The sequence below is a fragment of the Beta vulgaris genome, chromosome 6 (genome assembly GCF_026745355.1).
Source record: "Beta vulgaris subsp. vulgaris cultivar EL10 chromosome 6, EL10.2, whole genome shotgun sequence".
In the NCBI taxonomy this organism is placed as follows: domain Eukaryota; kingdom Viridiplantae; phylum Streptophyta; class Magnoliopsida; order Caryophyllales; family Amaranthaceae; genus Beta; species Beta vulgaris.
The window spans coordinates 16,016,810-16,044,371 of record NC_079207.1 but is presented as its reverse complement, the minus strand read 5'-3'; the positions used below and the strand labels follow the sequence as shown (position 1 = coordinate 16,044,371).

Below are 27,562 nucleotides of genomic sequence, written 5' to 3'. Positions count from 1 at the left end.
GGGCATATAGGGACATAATTTATAAAATGCTAAGTCTTTGTCCAAAGACGAACGACACCCAGGGTCTGGCCGAGCAAACTTTTATACTTAAAATCCAAAAAGTAAAAGCAAGTCTTTGCTTGAGCATCTGGTTATGAACGTCCAGAAAAGAGCTACTGAGTCAGATCAGAATGATTGACGAGATTATTTATACTTGGCTTTAATGATAGTACTAGAAGAAATCGGCCAAAAGAGTTGATTAGACCAGCCAAATATTAAGACGAATTACTTTTATACTTGAACATTGATGAAGTTGTAAGTATAATCGGCCAAAATGTTATGACGAACTACTTTTGTACTTGGTATAATCACGGAATTGTAAGACAATGCGTCCAAAACAGTAAAGCATAGAACAACAGAGATTGAAAAAGTTAGCTTCCCATAAATATAAAAAGATGATTACAACCTAAATTCATCTAAGTACAAAAGGGAAAAAGTTACAAGTGGCTCACAGCCAGACAACAACAAAAGAACTAGGCGGCAGGAGGATCGTTGTCCTCTTCGTCCTGGGCCTCTGCATTGTCCTCTCCCTCTTCATCCTCAGAGGATTCTTCAAAGACGGGAGGTTCTGCTTTAGTTATGGTGGCCTTATGCAGGCTTCTTGGAATTCCAGCCGACGAGCATATCTGGGGATATCCTCCTCCTCGGCCATCATCTCAAAAGCCTTCACCGCCCATTCTTTTGAGGTATCTATGATGGTGTTCATAGCCTCTTTGGCGCCGGCAATTGTCTCTGCAACCTCAGTTCGAAGGGCTTGGTTTTTGACCTTCAGGACGAGGTTTTCCTTGAAGAAATCGGCAGCCATAGTCATGGCTGAATTCCTCTCGTCCGTCAGAACACGTTCCAACGAAGCCCGTTCGTCTATCATCTCCGTCAACCGAAGTAGATAGACTTTGATCTGAGATTCCAGCTCAGCCGACCTTTTTTCCAAAGCAACTTTGGTTTGCTGGTGCAACACCTCTTGCTCGGAAATGACGAACTGAGCATGGTCGGCGGCCGCAGTTACATCATGGACGAGCTTTTTATTCTCTTTTCTGAGCTCCTTCGCCCAGTCTTCTGTTATCATGCTGCGAGCAAAAAGCTGAAAACATAAAAGGATAGGGCATGTCAGGACGGATAATAAAAAAGTAAATGAAGACCAAGTAAAAAGCATAAGCGTCCGAAGAGGAAAGAATGTACCTCGGCAGCAAGCTGAGACATGTAGCCTACATGCCCAGACGATGCTCCCCTTAACCCCTTGATATAAGTTTCGGGAAAGCACTTGAACAGCTCCGTCTTGAGCTTCTCACGATCAGACGACGACATCTTTCCAAAGGCTGGAGAAGATTCATCGTCAGAGAGGCTAGGGGAGCCGACAACAGCAGGACCCTTCCCTTTATCTGAAAGGTTAGACTCGTCAGTACACCTGATGGGAATAACCACGGTCTGTTTGTTGGACGGACTCATCGGACGCCCGCCAACCCGTAGTGTTCTAACTACGTTGGAATAGTAGGACTCACCAAAGAACGGGAAGCCGTTCTATAAGCGGCCGGCATCTGGCCTACCAGTTGGGCCACTGGCCCAGAAAAGGCGGATCCGTCCACAGCCGCGTCCGGCTTGGAAGATTGTTCAGCGTCGTCCAGAATGACAACCTCGTCAGGTTGCGAAGAATCGGGTTGCTCAGCCGGACCAGTATAGGCCACCAGGGCTCGAGAGTCAACTTCAGCTGGCTCCTCTTTGGTCTCCTCCTTGGCCGGAAGGTCGATCACGACCTTGGGAACCGGCCGAGTGGTCTTCTTCCTCTTAGCAGTAAAACCCTTTGCCTTTTTTGAGGGAGGGGCTTCACTGGTGCCTGCTGGCCGTTTCTTTGCAGCGGCTTTCTCGGCCAGAGCTTTTGAAGTTGGGGCATTTTTCTGAAAAAGAGTGGAATGCTCGTCAAGATATCAATCAGGACGAATTGATCCTCAAATAAGCAACTCGTCCAACACTATTCTAGACGGACTCCCTCGAAGAGGCAAACCGTCAAGATATCAACCAGGACGGGTTGCTGTTCAGATGAGTAACTCGTCCTATGCTACTCCAGACGGACTGTCCTCCTAAGAGGCAAGCCGTCAAGAATTCAACCTAGCCGAGTTGCTTCTTGGGAAGTTAGCTCGTCCTGTGTTTCTCTGGACGAATTGCCCCATGGGTAGACAAGTCGTCCAGGCACCATCTTGACGGGTTACCCTCCAAAGTAGCAGACCGGCCGGACAAAAAAAAAAAAAAAAAAAAAAAAAACAAAACAAAAATATGAATACATATACAAAGCTCACCAAGGTGTCGGCCCTCTTTTCGGCACCTGACTTGCTGTACTCCTTCCATAGAGTGTCCGCGAATCTGGATGAGCTCATATCTCCTATCCAAGACTTCCTGAGCTTGCTCCTGGCTGAATCTGAAAGAGAGAAACAAATGTTGGACGAATGATAATTAAGTCTAGAAATTTGTACTTGGAAGATTCTCAGTTGATATACCTCTGTCCTCGTCCTGCCTTAAGCCGGCAGCGACCAGGAAGTTGTCATGATAAAACATTTCCTTAAAAGGAATCCAATTGGACGGACCTTTGAAAGAAACATCTTCCATAGTATACTCCGAAACCCGGAAGTACTCCACCATCTCTTCGGCAGAGTTACTCTCCAGTTCCAAGTATGAGGCCATCCGTCCAGTATTTGTGGTTGTCCGGCTAAAATACCGAAGACGGTTTGCCACCGCTTTACTGGGCGCCTGGACAAATAGGAACTCGCCCTTCCATGAGTGCATCTTGGAAGTCTTATCCCAAGACGTCAAGAATCCTTGACGGTTGCACACGCTCAGCCAGCTTCCTTCAATGGTCCTAGGGACCTTGGCGACGTAGTGAATATGGGTGAAAGCGGCCAGAGAAGGGTCCTTTCCCTTTAAATTGCAGACGGCCAGAAAGGTAAGAATGTTTTGCCAAGAGTTAGGGGCAAGCTGGTTATGTCCTATGCCGTAATACTGGAGAAGTTGGCTGATGAAAGGGTGAAGGGGAAAGCGCAGGCCGGCATCTAATGCCAGCCGATAAACTGCAAAATGGCCTGGAGGAGCACTAAAATAGTGTCCTCTCGGCCGGGAAGTACAAAGTGGTAGCCAGGCATGGGCATTGCCACCGAAAAAGGACTAAGGTCCGAGCCTAATCGTCCTAACCATGTGTTGTCGGCCAGGATGAACCTAGGGTCAGAAAGGGGACCTAGCCGTCGTCTTATTTCAGACGAAGTGGTTGATGGCTCCTCTGAGCCACTAGCAGGGTCAGACGAGCTAGCCGTCCTTGGCTCATCTGAGATCGTCCTATGTATGGACGGGCTGGCTTCTGGAGAGCCCCTGATTCTGGTTCCTCCTCGGCATGTTCGGAGAAGGAGTGTGGTAGGCAGGACGAGCGCTTTGGGTCTCTCGTTCTCCTTCGGCCGGAATTCGCCCAGTGGATTCCTCCCTTTCAGAGCTAGAGGCCGGCATGGTTACCCCTCTTCTGATGCGAGCCGTTTGCTTGACGCGCGCCAGATTACCCTGCACAGGTAAAGACTGGGTCGTCTGACTTTGCCGTCCATGGCTAAAGATAAAGAATGCATGCCCGGCCAAGATAGGACCAACTCTAGAAGATGCCGAGGAAGTTAGGCCCTCTGTTCTAGGGTTAGCACCAACCCTGAGCGGCCGGAATTGTTCGAGGAAGAGGACGAATCCATTTTCTTAAAATATGTGTGCAATCAAGAAAAGAGTTGAGAATATACCTGTAGAAGAAAATTCGGACGAATGTTGAAGATGACTTGAAACCTCGGACGAGCAAAACACCAATAGCAAGAGCTTGGACGGGGTTGTTCTTCTCTCTAAAAAGTTCAGTAAAAATTTGCAGAGTCTCTCTCTCTAGAAAATTTCTCAGCAAAGTTAAAATGATTCCAGGAGCGACTAAGGCACATATTTATAGAGGGGTGAAAATGACCCCTCATCCGGTAAAAGTAACCGTTGTTCATAGGAAGTTGACCTGTGGAGACCGGCAAAATGGCGCCTCTTTTTTGAAAAAGAGAAGAGCAGTTCCAGGTCGGTTAAAAGAGGAAGATTAACCGTCTTGGCGCCCAAAAGATAATAACTCCCTCTTTTAAGGGGCAAATGTTGTAGCCTAAAAAATAAACGGCTCTGGTACTGACACGTGGTCTCATCTGAGCCCTACAAGTGGCATACATGCAGGGGAATAAAAGTACAAAAGGGCCTGAAGGTGACAGGCCTAAAAGTACGTTTCTCTGGAAACGTACTAAAAAGACCTTCTTCTGGCCCCAAAAACTGTACTTAGGCCCAGCAAGTCTGATTTACACCTTTATATGAAAGTGAGGTGTACTGACCAGTTAACAGCTGCCACGTGTCCCAAACTTTGATTAGCCAATCAGATGCTCCAAATTAGGGTGACATCAAGGCACAGCAGTCATTTCAAACAGTATAAATAGTCCTTGATTTCAGGGTGAAAGGTACGTTTTTCAGGGCATAGTACTGTTACTCTGTCATAAATTCTTCTCTCTCTCTCTCTACTTTCTCTCTCTAAGAGTTCCTTTACATCCCTGACATCTGACTTAAGCTTCGGAGGGGGAAATACCACCCAAACCTCCAGGGTGGGTCCCTTTTGTGCAGGTTGCTGGTCAGGAGTTTGCTTCGGGATTTGGACCAATCATTGTTGCACAAGTCTCCAGTTCTAAGAACCCATCTTTGGGAGTTGTGATATAAATTGCTAGTTTTACACTACATAACAGGTACCAGAGGAGTCTTCTGAGAGGGTTCTTAAAATACCAGAATTTTTTGTCTTCTTTAACTTTGGCTTGATGCAGATTTTCATCTTTGGACAAGATGCGAGACGCTCTTCGTTTTTTCACCGGGTAATAGGAAGCTCTTTGATGAATTTGACTCTTTTGCTTTTGTCCAGACGCATTTCGCAGCTCTGAGGTTTGCTCTTTGATCTCTTTCGAGAATTCCTTCTGGATTGTAGCATTAATATTTTTTTGATGACTAGTGGGTAGCTTAAAATTTTTGTATATGATGATTAGACTAAAATCAGGCTGAAAAGGGTGAAAGGTTTGGTTGTTTTTCTTGTTTCAGATCTGGCACTTGTTCTTAAAGCTATGGGGTTGAGTTGCTTTTTTTTTTTCTTTTTTCTCTTTCTCTCTCTTGTTTTCTCTCTCATCAGTTTTTTTTTTCTTTTTTTTTTGCATATTTTCTGTTCAGATATGTGGATTATCCATATTGTCTTTATGTTTAGTTTGGTTTGTTTAGTTTATGTGGTTTTTTGGGGTTGAATTTAGATATGGGTTTATGTCTGTTAAACTGAAATGTGATTTATTTTAGAGTAGTGAGGTAAAGTGTAGTACTTTTTTTTTCACTATGTCCTTTTACTAATTATTTTATTTATAATTTGGTGGCGGATTTTAGATAAGTGATTAGCTCAACTGAATCATGGCTGGATTGGTAAATGAATTATTCAAATGGAATCCAACTACATGGTTTAAGAAGCAGAGATTCTAATAAATTTATGTGCTATTAAGAACTTCTGCTGAATTAGCTTATTCAAATGGAATTCACATCCGATGCAGATTACCATTTGGGCAATTTGTGGTGAGAACTGTGATGTTGAATTCCAATCTGCCGTACAGGAGAGTCTGTGATCCGACGCCATTTATGTACCAGTGTTCGTTGGGATTTTGCTTTGATAAAGAGTGTTGGATAATGTAAAACTCCGTAATTTTGGAGTATTCCCATTGATCAATATATATAGTGCTTACAAAATAATAATGATCCTAACCATGTGAGGAATCCAAACTATATAGGGATTATACAAATATATCACAAGTTGATGAGAAAATATTATCCTAATATCTTCTCTATCATATCCCCACAGTCGGAGCGGGAGAAAGTCGGCTCTCAGACTAGATCTGAAAATCATGCATCAGACGATGGAGGATAATAAGATAAACCAAGATCAAATGGAGAAACAATAGTACCCTAATAATAACGGGGAAAGCTACAACCACAATCTACGAAAAGGAGAGGAGAGCGGTGCAGACCAGGCCAAAGGATAAGGATGTGCTCGAGTTGCGGATTTTGGCAAAGTTGTGAAGTCGAATATATGGCTATCTTCGAGGAGACATTGTTGTTCGAATGACAAGCTTGTGCTCATAGAGCTGCAAACGGCGTAGAAGATGGAGAAATTAAAGGGCGATGGAACTAAAACTTGTATTACTACGGAGAAACAACATGTTCAGAGAACTCCAAATAGTATAATACATAATTGAAAACCTTGTTGCTGCACCCACGAGAAATACCTTACACTGGCTTCAATTACTATGATGGGTTTAAGGACTATCCAACAGTGGAAGTGGGTAGGGTTTTTCTAGACAACTTTGGTATAAATAACGGTGTGTTGGTAGGAAAAAAAACCATAAAAAATCTAGATTTCGCACAAGAGATTTTTGTGTTTTTATGACTATGAATCCCACCAGTGGGTTTAATATTGACCCACCAGCAGGTGAGAAAATTCTCAAGACAATCCCAAGATCTAATTCGCTTCTAATACCATGTTAGATAATGTAAAACTCCATAATCTTGGAGTATATATATATATATACTGTTTACAATTAGAAATCCAAACTATATAGGGATTATACAGATATATCACTGGAAATGCAGAAACCACCTTTTATAACCAAATTTTTTGTGAGAAACCACCTTTTAAAAACAATTGGTTAATTATCCACCTTTTTGGTTCTTTTTTTTGTTGGAAGCCAACACTTGCCGGAATTCGGTGGTTAACCTCGATTTTCCGGCGTTGACCGGCCTTTAGATTTTCTCCATTCTTCCCCCTTTATACTTCTCCCCCTCCTCCCTCCCCCCTCGTATCACCGGCAATCCACCCTCCTCCCTCATAAACCCCGACAACCCCCCGTTCTCAACCTGTCGACAACCCCCCCCCCCCCCCCCACCAACCATCCCGACCCTCCAATTTTCCCCTATTTTCCCCCCAAACCCATCATCTTCCTTCATCTCTCTTTTTTTCTCTCTCTTTCTTCCTTCATTTCATCTGTGCATTTGAAATTCTTAGAGCTATATAATAATATTTGAACTTGAAACCAACTTAAAATTACTGAAATTGAAACACAATTTCACGACACAAATCCAGTTTACTATAGACATTTATTCATTGATAAAAAGTTAATCAATTTATGAAGCTCCCCCAAGCAAACACAGAGGCACACAATAAAAGAAAAGAAATTGAGAGAATGTAACATTGAAGAGTAGAATCTTGAAGAAAATAAGAACTTCCATTAGATAAAAAATAAGTAGATTAATTGAAGGAAGAGAGAAAGAGATGAATCGAATGGGTGTGGGGGGAAATCAGGGAAAAAAAGGAAAAAAAGAAGGGTGTTATGACATCACGTGCCATGCACGTGATGGTCAAACGCCGGAAAGCGTTAGTCAATGCCAATTATCTGGCAAGTGGTGGCTTCCAACAAAAAAAAAGAACCAAAAAGATGCCTAAAACCAATTTTTCTATATCACAAAAAAGTGGTTATAAAAGGTGGTTTATGACAAATTTTTCTATATCACAAACTCATGAGAAAATATTAACCTAAATATATTCTCTATCAAATAGTTCTGCACATATCTATCATATTATGTCAAATTAGATGTCGGCTAACTTAATTGGTAGTCTTATAAGAATGAATACACAAAATTCGAGATCAAATCATTTATTACTCCATCCATCCCAAAATATAGTTGTCATTTTCCTTTTTTTACGGTAATTTATGCAAGTAGAATCTAACTGGGATAGTAAAGATTTTTTGTTTATTTAAATAAATGTTGTATTGGAAAAGATGATTTTAGGAGAAAAAATGGATAATAATTGGTGAAAGAGCATTAATTGTAACATTTTGGTTGAATAAACAAAGGAAAAAACAAAATTCAAAATAAATGATGGGACACGATTTTTCTAGATAAATTACGAAAAAATGTAGAACTAAATATGAAAATGGGAACTATATTTTGGAACACCCAAATAAAAATGGAAACTATATTTTGGAACGGAGGGAATACTATATTTTTTTTTTTTTTTTTTTTTTTTTGAGGGGGAGGGAATACTATATTTAGTCACTCTCTAACACCCCAAATAAAAATCATTCTATGTTAAAATATAGAATGCTTAGAGTATTGGAATGTGTGGTCTCTTTGAAAGATGGGCAAAGTTCGAGTAGGGAGGACATTGTCATTAATATACTTTTTAGCATAGCGTAAACGGCACATGACATCTAATTCCTCTGACTAATTAGAATTTTCAAAGCAGTATTACATTGTTAGAATACAAAAATTGAAATCAATCTATCAAGTCAGAGCAAATGCATGAGCTCGCTCATCAGATAGAGAGCGAGATATTCCGATTGAATTGCATTCACATTATTGTTTTCAATAATAACTGTTTCACATATTATTTGTAGACTAAATTTCCTAGGAGTAAACTTTAATAGTAGCAGTTTTAGCAATCATATTTAGTATTAATCCTATACTTTGTAGTCTTCTCAGACAAATCTATACAAATATATAAAAGATGTTCCTACTAAAAGAATTAAACACATGACCTTTGAACTAAAATGTCAGAGTTTAACCACTAATCCACTATAATAATAATATTCAATATTTCAAAGTAAAACATAATAAAGTCTTGTAGTTATATATAATTATAAAAATATATAGACAAACTTTTTGATCTTTAGCCATTTTTTTGTAAAATAACATTCTCTTACCCAAAATACATTGAAATTGTTATTTTTATCCCCAATTCCTTAAGATTTTTTTTTTGAACAACTTATCATGCAATAATGTCCATTTTTTAATCTCGCACTAGTGTGAATATTACGAAAAATCAATAGTATTAATTATGAAATTTATGAATAATAATACATTTGATAAGTAAGTTGACCCGGAGCATCGCCCGTGCCAAAATACTAGTGAAATATTAAAAACCCTTGCTTACTCCTTAATTTTAGAATGCCATTAATATTCTTATTCTTTTTTGTGCCCCATGTTAAACGCAATTAAGAGGGGCCAGCTCTATAATCATTGCTCTTAAATATGATTAATAGCTGTGTAATTTATCAGCGCTTTGGTACAGCTACTCCAACTAACACGCCAGTTCAACTTGTCAATGGTTTTGAGTATAGTTTTATTTTAGAACAATAGAATTATCTGTTTTCTATTATATATATATATCCTCACTTTTCTACGACTAGTAAGCAACAGTGGAATATAATACATCATATCATATGTGCCCAACTAGCTCATGCCTCATGTATTTGCTGATATGGTGTAGTATGTCAAGTCTTATATAAACTTTTTTTTAACAGAATTGTAATAATTTTGTAGAGCATGATGATGTTCATACTTGTAGAGAAGTAAATTAGATTAATAGATTGAATGGTTTGCCTGGGTTTCTCATTGAACGTGACCAGTGATATACACAAGTGTTTCCCATGTTAATAAGGAAACTATATTTACAATCTCAACAAATCTGCTAAATGATATATTTACGGTTTACCCAAATCTATCTCAATAATACTCCCTCCTTTCTTTAAATTTCTTCTTTGAGCTAGAGGAAAGGGAATAGTCTCTATTATATAAGCCAAGGGAGGTGTGGTGTCCACATTTTAAAATGACTCTAATACAATCTAATATATTAAAACAATGTTTTTTATAACAAATTTAAAATTGAGAATCAATGCAACTTGTCATATAGAATAAGTCAAAAATGGAATGCAATCACCATTAATAATTTGACTTGATTGACATAATTAATTCACGGAATTAATTAGAATCTTCAATTAAAAAAAAGTTAGTGATATATTTTGACAACATAATATTTCGTATTTACAAAGTTCAAACAATATGGTTTATTAACATTTACAATCGTTAAGAAAACTATATTAAAGCAGACTGACAAAGAATTATAAAATCTCGATCAAAATTTTCTAAGAGTTAAAAATCGGTCACCTTTAGTTCAAAAAGATAATAACATCTACAAAAAAACTCATTAATTTAAATCACTACCAAAATAATTTTAGATTAAAAAAATATATGCCTGTTCGTAGATAAGATTGTTAACGCACGCATCATGTGCATATACGGCTAGTTTGAAAATATTGAAAATTGAGTAATAATTTTTGATTTTTGGATAAGAGAGAAAATAGTTTAAGAATATGAGTATACTTTATTAGACTAATCCAAGTAGGGTGATAAGGGATAGTAGCTAGAAACGACAAAATAAAAAGTTTTCCGATATGTAATGAAGAAACGGGAAAATTCTAAGAAATGGATATATATGAAAAGAAGTTGAAATAGAATGAACTGAAAACCTAAAAATTAACTATGTGAAAAGTAAAAATTGCAGTAATTGAGAACCTATTGTATTCATAAAAGAAATTACCATGCATGATCCGCCTTCACCAATCACAAATAATTTTTTTTTAAAAAAAATCAGAAAGTAGCTATTGCTCAATACTCCTTTCTTATCTTTTTAATCCGCACACTTTTCTTTTTAGTCCGTTTCTTCTTAATCTACACACAGTTGCTTTTTAAAATTTTGGCAACATAATTCACTTTTAAATATTTTAACCCACTCTTTTGTTTTTCTCTCACACCTCTCAATTTCTCTCTCCACCTTTTTCATTTCTCTCTCATACTTTTGGAGTTCCTCCTTGATTCTCCCCAAAGTTAAGTAAGTAAATTAAAAAGAAATGGAGGAAGTATATGTTTAGTTGTTAAACATATCATAGGATAAAATGTTATGTGACGACTGGTATGACTCATAAAATATGTATAAAACTCCTTTTTAATAAATGTCCTTGATCCTTGTACAAATCAAAGTAACAAAATAATTCGACTAGACTCATGAAACAAAAGTTATCCTAATATTTTCTTTATTATTTCATAATTACAACGTTATAACTTTCAAATTTGGTACAACATTATAAGAACTCAAAAGATTGGTTAGCATTCGATACAAACATCGGATTCTCAAATCTTGATTATGCACTGCAAAGTTACGTAGGCCTTGGCCAAACATAGAAAGCATGAAAAGAAAGGAGGGAAAAAAAGGGCTAATTAGCTGAACTCAGCAGCATGGCACTATTAATATGAGCTAACCATAAAGTTTGTCTTGTAGAATAACTTAAGTATAATTGTTAACCATGAAACATTAAACAAATCTAAAATGTTGGCTTCTATAGCAGATATTATCAGATGGGTCCAAGGGAATCCAGCTCCAGTAACTTCCTGTTCACAAAAAAGAAAAGAAAAAAACAACCAACAAAAAACTGTTTGTTGTTTCTTGAGAGAGAAAAAAGGAGGGGAAGAAACCCAAGATAAAGAGCAAAAACAGGATTGAAAGACGGGCATATTTCAATAAGGCGTGCTTATTTGATCATTCTCATACTTGAAAATAGAAAGAGGAGAGAGAAAATTAAAGTGAGAATAATTACTCTAGAGAAAGCAAAATCATACCCCATTTTTTCTTTATAATTTCATAAAGTGTTCTTTGTACAGATACCCACACTGGTAAAGTTAAGAACATGTTCTTCTTCTTGTTCCTTTAAAACTCACCTTATTCTTTCTATTGTTTTTTTCCTTTTGTTTTTACTTTCTGGGTTTTCCTTGATTCTAAATATTCAAGGCTTCTTCCATTTTTATCTTCAAGGTGAGTTCTTTAAACTAAAAAGGATAGAAATTTACAAGACTAATTTTTGTTCTTGTTTGTTTTGAGTTAAATAGTTGGTGTGAATTTTTTTAATGGGTTTGGTTAGTTGAAAGTTTATAGTGATTTGTGGTTTGGTTGAAATTTGCCATACAAATTTGCTATGCTTCTATTTCTGAGCTGACAATTAGACACCAAAATTAGAAAAAAAAAAGTGTTGTTTTGTATGATCAGCTGGAATTGTGGGTGATTTTGTAACAAATTTGGAAGTTCTGTGTTCTGTTTATGGTTCCAAGATTTGAGATTTTGGTATCTGTTGGAATTTGTACTTGTTTATATTCATTATAATTGTGATCAGTAATGTCTGAAGTAAGATTAGGTAAAGGAGAAGCTAAACTTAGAAATGTTCCAATTGCTGTGACTCCTGAGGGTTTCTGGTGCTGTCCTTCACCTGTTGTGTTCCAAAAAAACCTTAAAACACAAACTCCTTTAAACAAATCCAAACACCCACCTTCACCACCTCCACCACCAACTGCTGCTTCTGTTAATAAGAAACAAAGTCATACAAATGAGAAGAAACCGTCGCAAAACCCGCCTAAAATGACACCTTCTGATGATCAGAAGAGTGCTAATAATGGAACTCCTGCCTCTAATGTGCCTGTAGGAGGGGAGAGGACTCCTAGAAATAAAGCTGAGAATTTGCCAAAAAAAGTTTCAATTGAGTTTGGTGAGTCTGGAACTAGTGATATGAAGGTGTTGTTGTTTGGGAAGCACGGATTCTCGGTCAAATTGAATGTTCATAAGAGTGTTCTTGTGGACAATAGCACTTTCTTTGCGGAGAAATTGGATGAACAAGAGCCTGATGTGTCATCCCTTCAGATTTTTGATTGTGAAGATGTTGAAATTTATGTTGAAACTATTGGTTTGATGTATTCAAAAGACATGAAGCAGAGGCTTCTGAAGCAAAGCGTTCAACGAGTGCTTCGAATTCTCAAGGTAACTCAGAAAAGGCAACTCTATATCGATTTGTTTCTTTACATTCTTGCCTGTATTAGTTTCCCGTAATAAAGATGCCTCTTTTTAGCTTTTCTTCCATTTTTTTCGAACTCATGTCGTATGCCTTAGAAACTTAAATATGAGTTGTGACTCTGAAATGCACATCAAGATAAAATCACTGATGATATAAGGGGGTTTTCCATATAGTATTCACCTACCAAAAAGAACTTATAGAGATAAAAAGGTCAGAAAAAAAAACCATGGACACAAGTTATATGTCTAAGGCAAGAGTATCGACCTATTCACTTTTGTTCTCTTTATTTTGCCCAATCCTTTGGCATTTATGAACAGAAGATGCATTCGTTGCAGGTGGCAGAAGTAGTTGGTTATGGCTCATGTATTCAGGCTTGTTTAAATTACCTGGAAGCTGCCCCTTGGGTTGGGGAAGAGGAGGAGGAGAAAGTGGTATCTTCGATTCTTAAACTTCAGAGCGAGGGGGTTGGTGTAAATCCAGTCCTGAAACGAGTCTCTTCAAACGTCTCCAGACCTCCTAAAGACACATTATCTCACATAGTGGAACTTGTTCTTAAGAGTAACGAAGAGAGAGGTCGTCGTGAAATGAAATCAATTGTTCTGAAACTTCTTAGGGAGAATAACAGCAGCTCAGATTCTGATAGCTCGCCTGATATCTGTTACGAAACAATTTATGCTTCATGTAGAAGCTGCTTAGATTCATTATTATCCCATTTCAAGCGGGCCACAGGGCCTGAATTTAGTGACAAGCCCATGGACTGCCAGGACCCAATTGCCAAGCAGATTGCGCTAGAAGCAGACAACCTTGCCTGGTTGCTGGAGATTTTGGCTGAAAGGCAGGTAGCAGACGAGTTTGCCCTCATGTGGATCCGTCAACAGGAGTTAGCGAGCTTACATCAAAAGCTGCCTGCTATGACTCGCTACCATGTTAGCTGCATAACAGCAAGGTTGTTCGTTGGGATAGGTAAGGGGGAGCTACTTCCATCAAAGGACATCCGTCAGATGCTGTTGCAGACATGGTTGGAGCCATTAACTAGTGATTACAGCTGGCTGAATCACGGATGCAGATCATTTGATCGGAAGGTTGTGGAGGAAGGGATTGGAAGGACGATCTTGACTTTACCCCTAGAGGATCAGCGGAGTATTCTGCTCTCTTGGTTGGGCAATTTTCTTAAAGCTGGTGATAACTGCCCGAATCTTCAAAGAGCGTTTGAGGTCTGGTGGCGTAGGACCTTCATTAGGCCATATGCTGAACCGCGAGTAAATCAAGGTCAGTCATATAACTCACTGACATCTTAGGACATAGATTAGAATAATTACCTTAATTCATACAGGTTCCTTTTAACAAGGCTGATTGTGTTTATGGTTTGATGAGTGGTTTTCTTAACTTAAAAAGTGGAGTGATGTGATTTGAAGTGGTGTAGTTCTTGTGCTCGATCAACCAGTGGGTTGGCCGATGGATGCTAATCGGAACTTTGAGACTTCTGAATCGAAGCTACTGTTAATAGTCTGATCAAGCTGTGGTGATTTTCAAGATAAGGGAATTGATGAATAAAATGTATCCCGACTTTTGAGTGATTCTGATAGATATTAGGCCTACCTAGATACTAAATATCTGTAAGTTTTTATAAGCTTGTATTTCTTGATTGAGCGTTTGGTTCTTCGAGTATTCCTAAGACCAAGACTTGAAGTCCTGGAAGATCAGAAATCAGTGTTGTATAGAGGGAAATGCTGTAAAAATTAAGCAAAATTAAGCAATAGTAATGTATCAATTTCTGTTTTTTTTTTCCTTCGGCTCATTTGAGGTATTTAGCTCATGTTTATTGTTGGAGATGCCCTTAATTTCTTAGGACGGCTTTTGCAGTCCGCCAAAATTTAGTTGATCATGAGCTAGACGCCTAGACCATTGCTAGAAACATGGCCCAATTTTGCCTAGAAAAAGTCGTACGAACTCGCTGAGGAATTCGGGTTAGGCCAGATAGCCACCTTGAGCGGGTGTAAGACCAATATGTATCTGGTCGTGGATATATGATTAGTTCTAGAGGCGGATGTACATTGTGTTTAGTGGAGTCAGTTAAACACTTAAACTCCACTTAAATAAGAAAAAATTCCTTACCTAATATGAGATCTTCAGAAATTTTCTTGTAAAATTGAATGTTTGGATCCGTTAAAATAGTGGTTTTATTTCGATCCAACTTAATACACATTCTAGATTCATCACTAATTAGCTTTAGCTCTACAGTGAGCTTTCCTTGGTGGTTGATTGCTTTCTTTTTGTTTCTGTACTAGAAAGAATAAGGCTATCAGCCTATCCCCAATCTAATAATTATTGGGGAATTTGGTTGAAAGTATGATAGATCGACTTCATCAATCCGGAGCAGTTTATCTTACTTTTCAATTTGCCTAATCCAATTTGATTAGCAACAAAACATACGTCCTTATCCAATTGAGAAAGTCTCGAGTAAGACATCTCATGCTAATCCATTTTTTAGAATTACAATTATCTCGTTAATGAAAGAGTTATACATCATCTATAATAGAGATAAGAAGGAGCAAATACAAAGCAATTTAGATCAAACAAATTTCTAATTTGGCAAGATTACAATCATTGTAGATTTAAAATTGACACCTGTTGAGACACTATATAAATCTTTATCAACAAAATAAATTTTGATACGTAATTAAAAAGAATAATCCTAAACTATTACACTGAGATATATAAAGTCTATATAGATGCATGTAACCCAATATTTGAATAAAAGAGTTTAAATTGAGAGAGGAAAGAGTTTCAAAACATGAACAAAAACATGAACTTAAAAAGTAGTAAAAAAAAGGCTTATTATCAATCGAGAGGTGGATGGACAGAAACTAAGAATAACAAAAAAAAAATTAAGAGAGCAGAGAAGAGAGATAATAACATGTTTTACATTTAACACTTACACTATATATCATTGTGAGACATCAAGAAACATCTCCTATAAAAGGAAAAATCGACCCTAGTCTCATAATAAACTATTGTGAAACCATTTACTTTACTCTAGACTTTGCTTACAAGTCCACACCTACAAGTCATAACACAATGTCCTACACAAACAATTAGCCTAGCAAAAAATATTTTTTGATTTCTTGGCAAGACTATTTACCTTATATCCTTGAGATCTTGGGTTCGAATTTTATCAAATGTGGTGTTTGAAAGTAGGAATTATGTTAGAATATATGTATATATACTCCCCCGTCCCATAATATAAGTCCTGTTTCCTTATAAGGTGTCCCAATATATAAGTCTTATTTCTATTTTTAATCAATAATTATGCCCAAAATACCTTCATGAAAATAGTTTAATTCCCAAAATGTCATCATAATTTCAGCTTCCAATGCACCATTATTAATGACAAAATGGAATTCATCTACCTCATTGAACTCCTCTACACATTAAACCATGCAACATTAAATGACAGTTTTTATTTTTTGTTAAAAAAGAAACAATGTAAGTATTTCTCAATAAAAATAATAAAACAAGATTCTATTTAACCTTAATTCACGCGTAAAAACGGAATCAGGACTTATATTATGGGACGGAGGGAGTATTTGCTTGTATATCTTATGTTTGTAATCTTTGTATTATCATCTTACCCTTTATGAACCCAATACTATATATTGGTTTTAATTAATGAAAGAGGCACCGATCATAATCTTTCATGGTATCAGATTAGGGTTTATGATCCTAGGTTTTCCTCCCAACCACCACACGACCCCTTCCTCTCTTTCTTCTTCTTCTCTTCTCTTCTTCTCCTCTTCTCCTCTTCTCCATCTCCATCTCCATCATGACTCATAGTCCTAAGTTTCATCCGACTTTGACTATCACCAACGACAAGTATCTTATACCTATTATGTTGGACAATGAACAAGGTTTGTATCACTCTTGGACAGCCCTCTTTCAAGTGCTTGTTAGGGTTCATGACCTTCACCACCACATCATCCCACCTACCGATGCAAAGGAAAAAGAGGCATATGAAACTGCAATTAGCTATGTGAAAAGGGGTTGATGCCGCCATTTTCCAGTGGTTTTTTTCCACAATCTCCACAGATCTCCTTCAAGCTATACTTCAGCGTGATGACTCCTCTGCGGTTGCCTGACGCAAACTTGAAGCCTTGTTTCAAGACAACAAAGATAGTCGTGCCACTCATCTCGAATATGAACTCTTTGCCGCATACTTTGAAGGCTTGAGAACCATTGATGGCTACTGCAATCATCTTAAGTCTCTCACGGATCGTCTTGTTGATCTTGATGCTCCGATCAATAACATTGGTCTGGTTCTTAAACTCACCCGCAACCTTTCTGAAGCCTACTCCACCACTTGCGATTTCATTCAAAATCAATCCCCATTACCACAGTTTGAAAATTTTCGTACGCGCTTGAAATTAATTGAACGTACAATCAAAGCGCGCCTTGCTAAAGACAATAATCGAACTTCGGCAAAGACCTTGATCGCCGGCGCTCCGTCCGACTCAAATGCTTCTAATTCTGGTCGCCAATAGCCTTATCATGGTAAGAACAAAAAGGGGAAACAACATGGCAAGCAAACCCATAAAAATCGCCAACAAAATTCGGGATCCCATGGGCCCTTTGGCAGTTCTTCACCTTCGTCTAGTGCTCCCCTTCCTGCGTGGCAGCGGTAACACCAGTCGTGGTAAGGGTGGGGGCCTCCCTGGTCCATTCCTCCATGCCCCTACCCACTTCTTCGTGGCGGGCGACTCTCCAATACCCACGGCCCAATGGTACTGGTTTGCTTGGGCCCAAACCACAACCCTACCATGCTGCTGCTTTCTCTCTAGCAGGCTATACCCAGACTGACATTGAAGCTGTTATGCACGCTCTCTCGTTCTCACAACCCGACGGGAATTTTTACATGGATACCGGTGCTACATCTCACATGACAGCGGATCCAAGTATTTTCTCTTCTTATTTCAATTCGATTGATAATAATGATAACATAGTTGTTGGTAGTGGCCCTCTTATTCCTGTTGTTGGGCACGGTAGCACTCATTTGCCTTCACCATACCCTCCTTTACCTTAAATAATATTTTGCATGATCGTAAACTCATTAAAAACCTCGTCTAAGTTCGTAAATTTACCACTAATAATATGGTTTCTGTTGAGTCTGATCTGTTTGGGTTTTCTGTGAATGATTTAAAGACGGGGACAAAACTTTAAGTCATGGGTAGGGTAATTAGTCTCATACTGTTTCAATTGACGCGACACATACGCGATCACCTTCCCATTCTGCTGTAAAACACATCCTAAATCATTCTTTGAAGCATCATTATACACCTTAAATCCCTCATTTCCATCAGGCAGGATCAATACAGGTACAAATGTTAAAACGATCCATTAAAATATAGAAGGCTTCCTCGCACTTCTCACTCCACTCAAACTTTGACTCTTTCTTCATCAAATTGGTCATTGGCCTTGCTATCTTCGAGAAATCTCTCATAAATCTCCTATAATAGCCAGCTAGACCTAGAAAACTCCTAATATCTGACACATTCTTTGGAGTAGGCCACTCACTAACAGCTTGGATCTTAGCATGATCTATAGAAACTCCCTCTTTAGACACATAATGACCCAAAAATGCTACTTTTTCCAAACGAAACTTACACTTAGAAAACTTGGCATACAATTGATTCTTCCTAAGTGCCTCAAATATAATCCTCAAGTGCTCATCATGCTCTACTTCATTCCTCGAATAGATCAGAATATCATCAATGAATACCATGACAAATTTGTCTAAGAGCTCATTCTTTGGAGTAGGCCACTCAATAACAGCTTGGATCTTAGCAGGATCTACAAAAACTCCCTCTTTAGACACATAGTGACCCATCTCAGGAGGTGTCATTCTATAAGGTGCCTTAGATATAGGTGCAGTTCCAGAAACTATGTCTATGGTGAACTCAATAACTCTAACAGGTGGCATACTCGAAATCTCACTCGAAAATTAAACACATCCATAAACTCTTCACGATCACAACATCCTCAATATTCACCCGAACCTCTTTACTCACATCTTGCACACTATAGAAAAATAGCTCACACCCCTTCTTCATTAACTTCCTCACTTACATTGCATAGATAAGCCCAAAGTTCTTAGGCTTCCCAAATCGTCTATATGAAGTCATTTTTCCCAAAGGTCTTCTCAACACTGCTTTCAGAGCTTCACATTCTATTTTTCCCTTGTAGATCCTAACCAATTCATCCCAAGAATAACATCTAAGTCTCCCAAATTGAATTCTATTAAATTAGAAGGAAATACACAATCTCCTATCTTTAGAGACAAATCCTTAAACAACTTGGTACACCTTATGATCTCTCCGGTAGGTATACTAATAGGCAAATCAATTACCTCGAAATCTACCGACCTCAGACTCTTAATGACAGACGACGAACAAACGAAGAAGTCGCCCCTGAATCAAACAACGTTTCAACGAGAATGGGGTTAATAGAAAAAGTACCAGAAACTACGTCGGCAGATCGTTCAGCTTAATTGCGGCTCATTACAAACAGTTTACCTGGAGTCTTATTCTGGTTTTCGCTCTCACTAGCAGGCTTACTGTGGTTCCCTTGGTTGTTCTGTAATCCTACATGCTTATAACCTTGATTCCCTGACTGGTTGAACCCGGACCTTACCTGGTTACCACTTCCATTACCATTATGCTCTTTCTTTTGCTTAGTGAAGCACTCCTACTCCATATGACCCTTCTTCTGGTAGTAGTTATAGGTTACTAGGTCTCTCTTACAGTCTGCACTAGGGTGGTTATTACTGCACTTCTTACAATGTTAGGTCCTCTCAGAGTATCCCTTATTGTTGTATCCCTGATCATTTCACCCTTGGAAATCCCCATTCCCATTCCCATTCCTATTCCTGTTCTTCTTGAAATTCATTTGATTTCTCCCAGCACTGAAATCCTTTCTTTTCTCACCTACTACAATATTCTTTTTATACCACCTCGACGGAAGACCATAAATGTGGGCGGCTTTTCCATACACAATGTGTAGAGTTGAAAAAGTTTCACCACCTAATCCCAGCTGGATTTCCTCAGTCAAACCTTGCTCAAACCTTTGAGCCTTTAATTCCTCAGTAGCTACTACCTCAGGTGCAAACCTTGACAGTGCTATGAACTTACTGTAATACTCAGAGATGGTCATACTCCACATCCTAAGGATGAATAAACTCTTCGGCCTTATGTTTTCTCATAAAAGCAGGTTAAAAGTTCTCCCTTAAGGTAGTAACAAAAGAATCTCAATTAAATCCCTCAGCAACACTCAGTCTACCCCCGTTTTCTCTTCGCCACAAATCAGCCTCATCTTTTAGGTACAAAATACTGCTTGACGTACTCTCATACCCGTAGGATAGTTCACAACCCCAATGATCTTTTCAAACTCCCTAATCCAATTCTCTAAAAAGGTAAGATCAGATTGCCCCTTAAAGTATGGCAGTTTAACCTTGGCTAGTCTCTCAAACATGTCCCCAGCAGAACGGGACGCTCAGCTCTTTCTTGAGTTAGTTTCTCCGCCAAAAGGCGAATAACAGCAGCTAAATTGTTACCATTGTTAGTCATTCTACCACGCAACCTAAAATTAAAGTAACTCCACCTTAGGTTTCAATACATAACCTACATGCCATTCTCTAAGAAGGCAACATTTGATCTGATCATACAAGATCGCATCAATAAACAATTTCTCAAGAAGTTATAACAACACCACGGAATAATCATCATCAACCACATAATGATTCATGAAAAATATTCACATCAAGAATACACATACGGAGATGAGAAAATAAAAGTTCAATCACAATAAATAAATAAATAAAATATTCTCCTTCGCGTTCCCAAAATAATTTCTTGCTCACTTGGATAACTAAATATTTTCCTTTTTATTCCTCAAAAGATGCTAGTAATAATTTTCCAAACCATAATACTGTATTTTCTTCCTAAAACAAAATAAAAGTACTATGAAATAAATTTAAACCATTGTTTGAGTATTTATCCAACATTATTCTCAAAACTTAATTACATAGGTAAGTCATCTAAGGAGATACATTATCAGTATTATCCTTTGATTCCTTGTACTTCTGTGGAGTGAAAACCTCATCTTCAAAGTCATCAATGTCCTTAGTATTATAGTAAACATATCTTTTCGGTCTCGTAGATCTTCGCAACTTCTTAGATTGAGGCTCGTCCTCTTCAGTCTCGGGTCTCATAACGGCACAGTAGATATCCATTCTGGTATGTCCCTTAGCACGGTCAAACTTGTAGAGAACCTCATCATCACTACCAGACATACATACTCTCAATCATTAGCGAATCCAGCGTGGGTTCAACTGAACCCACGCGGATCCACAGACGAAACGAGAGTTTAGAGGAAAAGAATAACGTTTATAACAAAATGCGCACAAAATAATGAAATATATGCATTATGGCTGAGTGGTCTGGGCAGCATGAATTCTAAGAGTTTGACATGCAAGGTCTCGGGATCAAATCCCAGAAGTAGCATGTTTCCCCCCCCCCCTCTTTTTTATTATTGCAACTTTTGTTTTTTTCCCTTTGGTTTTTTCCCTTGTTTCTTAATGCTCCATTTTCTAGCTTTCCTTCTCAATTTACAAATGTTCCCCTCCCACCAAGTACTAATACCTGTTTCATTCCTCCTATCTTTTTCCTTTGAAAAAAATCATCTTTTCTTCAAATTTCCTTGTTTAAGCAATCAATTATTGATAGCATTAATAATTATTAGCAAACTACATTACAAAGAGCTTATTGTGGGTGATTTTAAAATTACATAGGTTAGATTTTACTTTTTTATTGTTAATACTATTTCATATTTTTTTTCCTTTCACTTGTGAAGGTTATTAGAGTTTCCTATACTTATTTTTCTTGAATGGAACATATCAAAATTTATCAATATATGTTAAAAAGAAAGAGTTTCAATACTTAATTTTAAAGTAATAGTTGTAAATACATATTTGTTGATCTCATTGAAAAATTAAAACTAAAAATTGCCTATACAAACAACTAAAATAAGTATTAATATTGCATGTGGCATACTCCCTCCGTTTCCTAAAGATCTTCTCTCTTTCCGTTTAAGTGTTTTTTCAAAAGATCTTCCTTCTTTTACTTTATTCCTTATTTGGAATTTTTTTCCTCTTTTTACCCTCTTATGTCCCTATCACATGGTCCACCATTACATTATTAATTCAATTTTACTCCCTTTCTCTCTCCTGCTTTAATGCCTTTTTATTTGTTTATTTATCTTAACCCCTCTCTCTCTCCTACTTTACCCACCCCACACCCCACACAAATGGATACTCCTTGGTATCTGTAGGAACAGTAATAAGGAAGATCTTTAGGAAACAAAGGGAGTATAAGGCTAGTTTTGTTTCTACATTTGAATAAGTTCGAACCCATGTGTCGTAATTCTTGGACCCGTCACTGCTCTCTCAATACATGACGCATAATGACCTATAGACTGGTTCAACTATCATTGTTAGAATCATAACCTCCATCACTCTCATCATCACTCAATACAATAGGCTTGTAGTATCTCCCTACTCTAGTATATTCTCTATCAGAAATGGCTAGAGATCTATAAAAACTAAATATAACTTTTATAAGCAATTGATACTCTCACTTAACATATATAATCTCAACTATAAACAATAAGTAAGAATAACCGACAACATAAAGCATAGTAACTGTTATGTAGTGTAAAACTAGCAATTTATATCACAACTCCCAAAGATGGGTTCTTAGAACTGGAGACTTGTGCAACAATGATTGGTCCAAATCCCGAAGCAAACTCCTGACCAGCAACCTGCACAAAAGGGACCCACCCTGGAGGTTTGGGTGGTATTTCCCCCTCCGAAGCTTAAGTCAGATGTCAGGGATGTAAAGGAACTTTAGAGAGAGAAAGTAGAGAGAGAGAGAGAAGAATTTATGACAGAGTAACAGTACTATGCCTGAAAAACGTACCTTTCACCCTGAAATCAAGGACTATTTATACTGTTTGAAATGACTGCTGTGCCTTGATGTCACCCTAATTTGGGAGCATCTGATTGGCTAATCAAAGTTTTGGGACACGTGGCAGCTGTTAACTGGTCAGTACACCTCACTTTCATATAAAGGTGTAAATCAGACTTGCTGGGCCTAAGTACAGTTTTTGGGGCCAGAAGAAGGTCTTTTTAGTACGTTTCAGAGAAACGTACTTTTAGGCCTGTCACCTTCAGGCCCTTTTGTACTTTTATTCCCCTGCATGTATGCCACTGTAGGGCTCAGATGAGCCACGTGTCAGTACCAGAGCCGTTTATTTTTTAGGCTACAACATTTGCCCCTTAAAAGAGGGAGTTATTATCTTTTGGGCGCCAAGACGGTTAATCTTCCTCTTTTAACCGACCTGGAACTGCTCTTCTCTTTTTCAAAAAAGAGGCGCCATTTTGCCGGTCTCCACAGGTCAACTTCCTATGAACAACGGTTACTTTTACCGGATGAGGGGGTCATTTTCACCCCTCTATAAATATGTGCCTTAGTCGCTCCTGGAATCATTTTAACTTTGCTGAGAAATTTTCTAGAGAGAGAGACTCTGCAAATTTTTACTGAACTTTTTAGAGAGAAGAACAACCCCGTCCAAGCTCTTGCTATTGGTGTTTTGCTCGTCCGAGGTTTCAAGTCATCTTCAACATTCGTCCGAATTTTCTTCTACAGGTATATTCTCAACTTTTTCTTGATTGCACACATATTTTAAGAAAATGGATTCGTCCTCTTCCTCGAACAATTCCGGCCGCTCACGGGTTGGTGCTAACCCTAGAACAGAGGGCCTAACTTCCTCGGCATCTTCTAGAGTTGGTCCTATCTTGGCCGGGCATGCATTCTTTATCTTTAGCCATGGACGGCAAAGTCAGACGACCCAGTCTTTACCTGTGCAGGGTAATCTGGCGCGCGTCAAGCAAACGGCTCGCATCAGAAGAGGGGTAACCATGCCGGCCTCTAGCTCTGAAAGGGAGGAATCCACTGGGCGAATTCCGGCCGAAGGAGAACGAGAGACCCAAAGCGCTCGTCCTGCCTACCACACTCCTTCTCCGAACATGCCGAGGAGGAACCAGAATCAGGGGCTCTCCAGAAGCCAGCCCGTCCATACATAGGACGATCTCAGATGAGCCAAGGACGGCTAGCTCTTCTGACCCTGCTAGTGGCTCAGAGGAGCCATCAACCACTTCGTCTGAAATAAGACGACGGCTAGGTCCCCTTTCTGACCCTAGGTTCATCCTGGCCGACAACACATGGTTAGGACGATTAGGCTCGGACCTTAGTCCTTTTTCGGTGGCAATGCCCATGCCTGGCTACCACTTTGTACTTCCCGGCCGAGAGGACACTATTTTCAGTGCTCCTCCAGGCCATTTTGCAGTTTATCGGCTGGCATTAGATGCCGGCCTGCGCTTTCCCCTTCACCCTTTCATCAGCCAACTTCTCAGTATTACGGCATAGGACATAACCAGCTTGCCCCTAACTCTTGGCAAAACATTCTTACCTTTCTGGCCGTCTGCAATTTAAAGGGAAAGGACCCTTCTCTGGCCGCTTTCACCCATATTCACTACGTCGCCAAGGTCCCTAGGACCATTGAAGGAAGCTGGCTGAGCGTGTGCAACGTCAAGGATTCTTGACGTCTTGGGATAAGACTTCCAAGATGCACTCATGGAAGGGCGAGTTCCTTTTGTCCAGGCGCCAGTAAAGCGGTGGCAAACCGTCTTCGGTATTTTAGCCGGACAACCACAAATACTGGACGGATGGCCTCATACTTGGAACTGGAGAGTAACTCTGCCGAAGAGATGGTGGAGTACTTCCGGGTTTCGGAGTATACTATGGAAGATGTTTCTTTCAAAGGTCCGTCCAATTGGATTCCTTTTAAGGAAATGTTTTATCATGACAACTTCCTGGTCGCTGCCGGCTTAAGGCAGGACGAGGACAGAGGTATATCAACTGAGAATCTTCCAAGTACAAATTTCTAGACTTAATTATCATTCGTCCAACATTTGTTTCTCTCTTTCAGATTCAGCCAGGAGCAAGCTCAGGAAGTCTTGGATAGGAGATATGAGCTCATCCAGATTGCGGACACTCTATGGAAGGAGTACAGCAAGTCAGGTGCCGAAAAGAGGGCCGACACCTTGGTGAGCTTTGTATATGTATTCATATTTTTGTTTGTTTTTTTTTTTTTTTTTTTTTTTTAGCCGGCCGGTCTGCTACTTTGGAGGGTAACCCGTCAAGATGGTGCCTGGACGACTTGTCTACCCATGGGGCAATTCGTCCAGAGAAACACAGGACGAGCTAACTTCCCAAGAAGCAACTCGGCTAGGTTGAATTCTTGACGGCTTGCCTCTTAGGAGGACAGTCCGTCTGGAGTAGCATAGGACGAGTTACTCATCTGAACAGCAACCCGTCCTGGTTGATATCTTGACGGTTTGCCTCTTCGAGGGGCAGTCCGTCTAGAATAGTGTTGGACGAGTTGCTTATTTGAGGATCAATTCGTCCTGATTGATATCTTGACGAGCATTCCACTTTTTTCAGAAAAATGCCCCAACTTCAAAAGCTCTGGCCGAGAAAGCCGCTGCAAAGAAACGGCCAGCAGGCACCAGTGAAGCCCCTCCCTCAAAAAAGGCAAAGGGTTTTACTGCTAAGAGGAAGAAGACCACTCGGCCGGTTCCCAAGGTCGTGATCGACCTTCCGGCCAAGGAGGAGGACCAAAGAGGAGCCAGCTGAAGTTGACTCTCGAGCCCTGGTGGCCTATACTGGTCCGGCTGAGCAACCCGATTCTTCGCAACCTGACGAGGTTGTCATTCTGGACGACGCTGAACAATCTTCCAAGCCGGACGCGGCTGTGGACGGATCCGCCTTTTCTGGGCCAGTGGCCCAACTGGTAGGCCAGATGCCGGCCGCTTATAGAACGGCTTCCCGTTCTTCTGGTGAGTCCTACTATTCCAACGTAGTTAGAACACTACGGGTTGGCGGGCGTCCGATGAGTCCGTCCAACAAACAGACCGTGGTTATTCCCATCAGGTGTACTGACGAGTCTAACCTTTCAGATAAAGGGAAGGGTCCTGCTGTTGTCGGCTCCCCTAGCCTCTCTGACGATGAATCTTCTCCAGCCTTTGGAAAGATGTCGTCGTCTGATCGTGAGAAGCTCAAGACGGAGCTGTTCAAGTGCTTTCCCGAAACTTATATCAAGGGGTTAAGGGGAGCATCGTCTGGGCATGTAGGCTACATGTCTCAGCTTGCTGCCGAGGTACATTCTTTCCTCTTCGGACGCTTATGCTTTTTACTTGGTCTTCATTTACTTTTTTATTATCCGTCCTGACATGCCCTATCCTTTTATGTTTTCAGCTTTTTGCTCGCAGCATGATAACAGAAGACTGGGCGAAGGAGCTCAGAAAAGAGAATAAAAAGCTCGTCCATGATGTAACTGCGGCCGCCGACCATGCTCAGTTCGTCATTTCCGAGCAAGAGGTGTTGCACCAGCAAACCAAAGTTGCTTTGGAAAAAAGGTCGGCTGAGCTGGAATCTCAGATCAAAGTCTATCTACTTCGGTTGACGGAGATGATAGACGAACGGGCTTCGTTGGAACGTGTTCTGACGGACGAGAGGAATTCAGCCATGACTATGGCTGCCGATTTCTTCAAGGAAAACCTCGTCCTGAAGGTCAAAAACCAAGCCCTTCGAACTGAGGTTGCAGAGACAATTGCCGGCGCCAAAGAGGCTATGAACACCATCATAGATACCTCAAAAGAATGGGCGGTGAAGGCTTTTGAGATGATGGCCGAGGAGGAGGATATCCCCAGATATGCTCGTCGGCTGGAATTCCAAGAAGCCTTGCATAAGGCCACCATAACTAAAGCAGAACCTCCCGTCTTTGAAGAATCCTCTGAGGATGAAGAGGGAGAGGACAATGCAGAGGCCCAGGACGAAGAGGACAACGATCCTCCTGCCGCCTAGTTCTTTTGTTGTATCTGGCTGTGAGCCACCTGTAATTTTTTTCTTTTGTACTTAGATGAATTTAGGTTGTAATCATCTTTTTATATTTATGGGAAGCTAACTTTTTCAATCTCTGTTGTTCTATGCTTTACTGTTTTGGACGCATTGTCTTACCAAGTACAAAAGTAGTTCGTCATAACATTTTGGCCGATTATACTTACAACTTCATCAATGTTCAAGTATAAAAGTAATTCGTCTTAATATTTGGCTGGTCTAATCAACTCTTTTGGCCGATTTCTTCTAGTACTATCATTAAAGCCAAGTATAAATAATCTCGTCAATCATTCTGATCTGACTCAGTAGCTCTTTTCTGGACGTTCATAACCAGATGCTCAAGCAAAGACTTGCTTTTACTTTTTGGATTTTAAGTATAAAAGTTTGCTCGGCCAGACCCTGGGTGTCGTTCGTCTTTGGACAAAGACTTAGCATTTTATAAATTATGTCCCTATATCCCCCCTTCTTGGACAAGAGTTTTTATAACTTTTCCCTGTTCAAGAAGGAGTTAAGAAGATAATTTTTAAACAACTAGGACGAGCGTTTTATGCCAGAAGCAACTCGTCCAGGCTAATATTCTGACGGGCTGCCTCTTTGGAGAGCAACTCGTCTGAATGATAGTTGGACGAACTGATTCTTCGGAAAACCTCGTCCATCTTTGTGAAATCATAAAATAACTTGTTC

At 39.5% G+C, this 27,562-nt stretch overlaps 3 protein-coding genes across 3 annotated transcripts; 2 read left to right on the top strand and 1 right to left on the bottom strand.

Annotated features, from left to right (window-relative positions):
• Positions 1–1,514: 1,514 nt before the first annotated feature.
• LOC130591773 (uncharacterized) lies at positions 1,515–3,379 on the bottom strand. The gene is made up of 3 exons (XM_057395685.1): positions 2,529–3,379; positions 2,331–2,449; positions 1,515–1,931 (listed from the first exon to the last, which is right to left on the bottom strand). The coding sequence occupies exons 1-3, from the start codon at positions 2,812–2,814 to the stop codon at positions 1,515–1,517; spliced, it is 822 nt and encodes a 273-aa protein (XP_057251668.1). The 5' UTR covers positions 2,815–3,379.
• A 7,989-nt stretch (positions 3,380–11,368) lies between these two features.
• Positions 11,369–14,598, top strand: LOC104895980 (BTB/POZ domain-containing protein At3g50780). The gene is made up of 2 exons (XM_010682636.4): positions 11,369–12,778; positions 13,148–14,598. Exons 1-2 carry the CDS (start codon positions 12,143–12,145, stop codon positions 14,108–14,110), a joined length of 1,599 nt encoding a protein of 532 aa, XP_010680938.2. The 5' UTR covers positions 11,369–12,142; the 3' UTR covers positions 14,111–14,598.
• Positions 14,599–24,612: 10,014 nt separating this feature from the next.
• Positions 24,613–26,848, top strand: LOC125498182 (uncharacterized). The gene is made up of 2 exons (XM_048645814.2): positions 24,613–26,138; positions 26,237–26,848. Exons 1-2 carry the CDS (start codon positions 25,782–25,784, stop codon positions 26,843–26,845), a joined length of 966 nt encoding a protein of 321 aa, XP_048501771.2. The 5' UTR covers positions 24,613–25,781; the 3' UTR covers positions 26,846–26,848.
• The last annotated feature ends 714 nt before the right edge of the window (positions 26,849–27,562 follow it).

Excerpts from the sequence above, each read along its gene's own strand:
- LOC104895980 (XM_010682636.4), top strand. The coding sequence starts at position 12,143 with ATGTCTGAAGTAAGATTAGGTAAAGGAGAAGCTAAACTTAGAAATGTT. Across the intron at positions 12,779-13,147 it reads GAGTGCTTCGAATTCTCAAG|GTGGCAGAAGTAGTTGGTTA; the intron begins GTAACTCAGAAA and ends CATTCGTTGCAG.
- LOC125498182 (XM_048645814.2), top strand. The coding sequence starts at position 25,782 with ATGCCGGCCGCTTATAGAACGGCTTCCCGTTCTTCTGGTGAGTCCTAC. Across the intron at positions 26,139-26,236 it reads TGTCTCAGCTTGCTGCCGAG|CTTTTTGCTCGCAGCATGAT; the intron begins GTACATTCTTTC and ends TTATGTTTTCAG.
- LOC130591773 (XM_057395685.1), bottom strand. The coding sequence starts at position 2,814 with ATGCACTCATGGAAGGGCGAGTTCCTATTTGTCCAGGCGCCCAGTAAA. Across the intron at positions 2,450-2,528 it reads AAGGCAGGACGAGGACAGAG|ATTCAGCCAGGAGCAAGCTC; the intron begins GTATATCAACTG and ends TCTCTCTTTCAG. Across the intron at positions 1,932-2,330 it reads AAAAGAGGGCCGACACCTTG|AAAAATGCCCCAACTTCAAA; the intron begins GTGAGCTTTGTA and ends ACTCTTTTTCAG.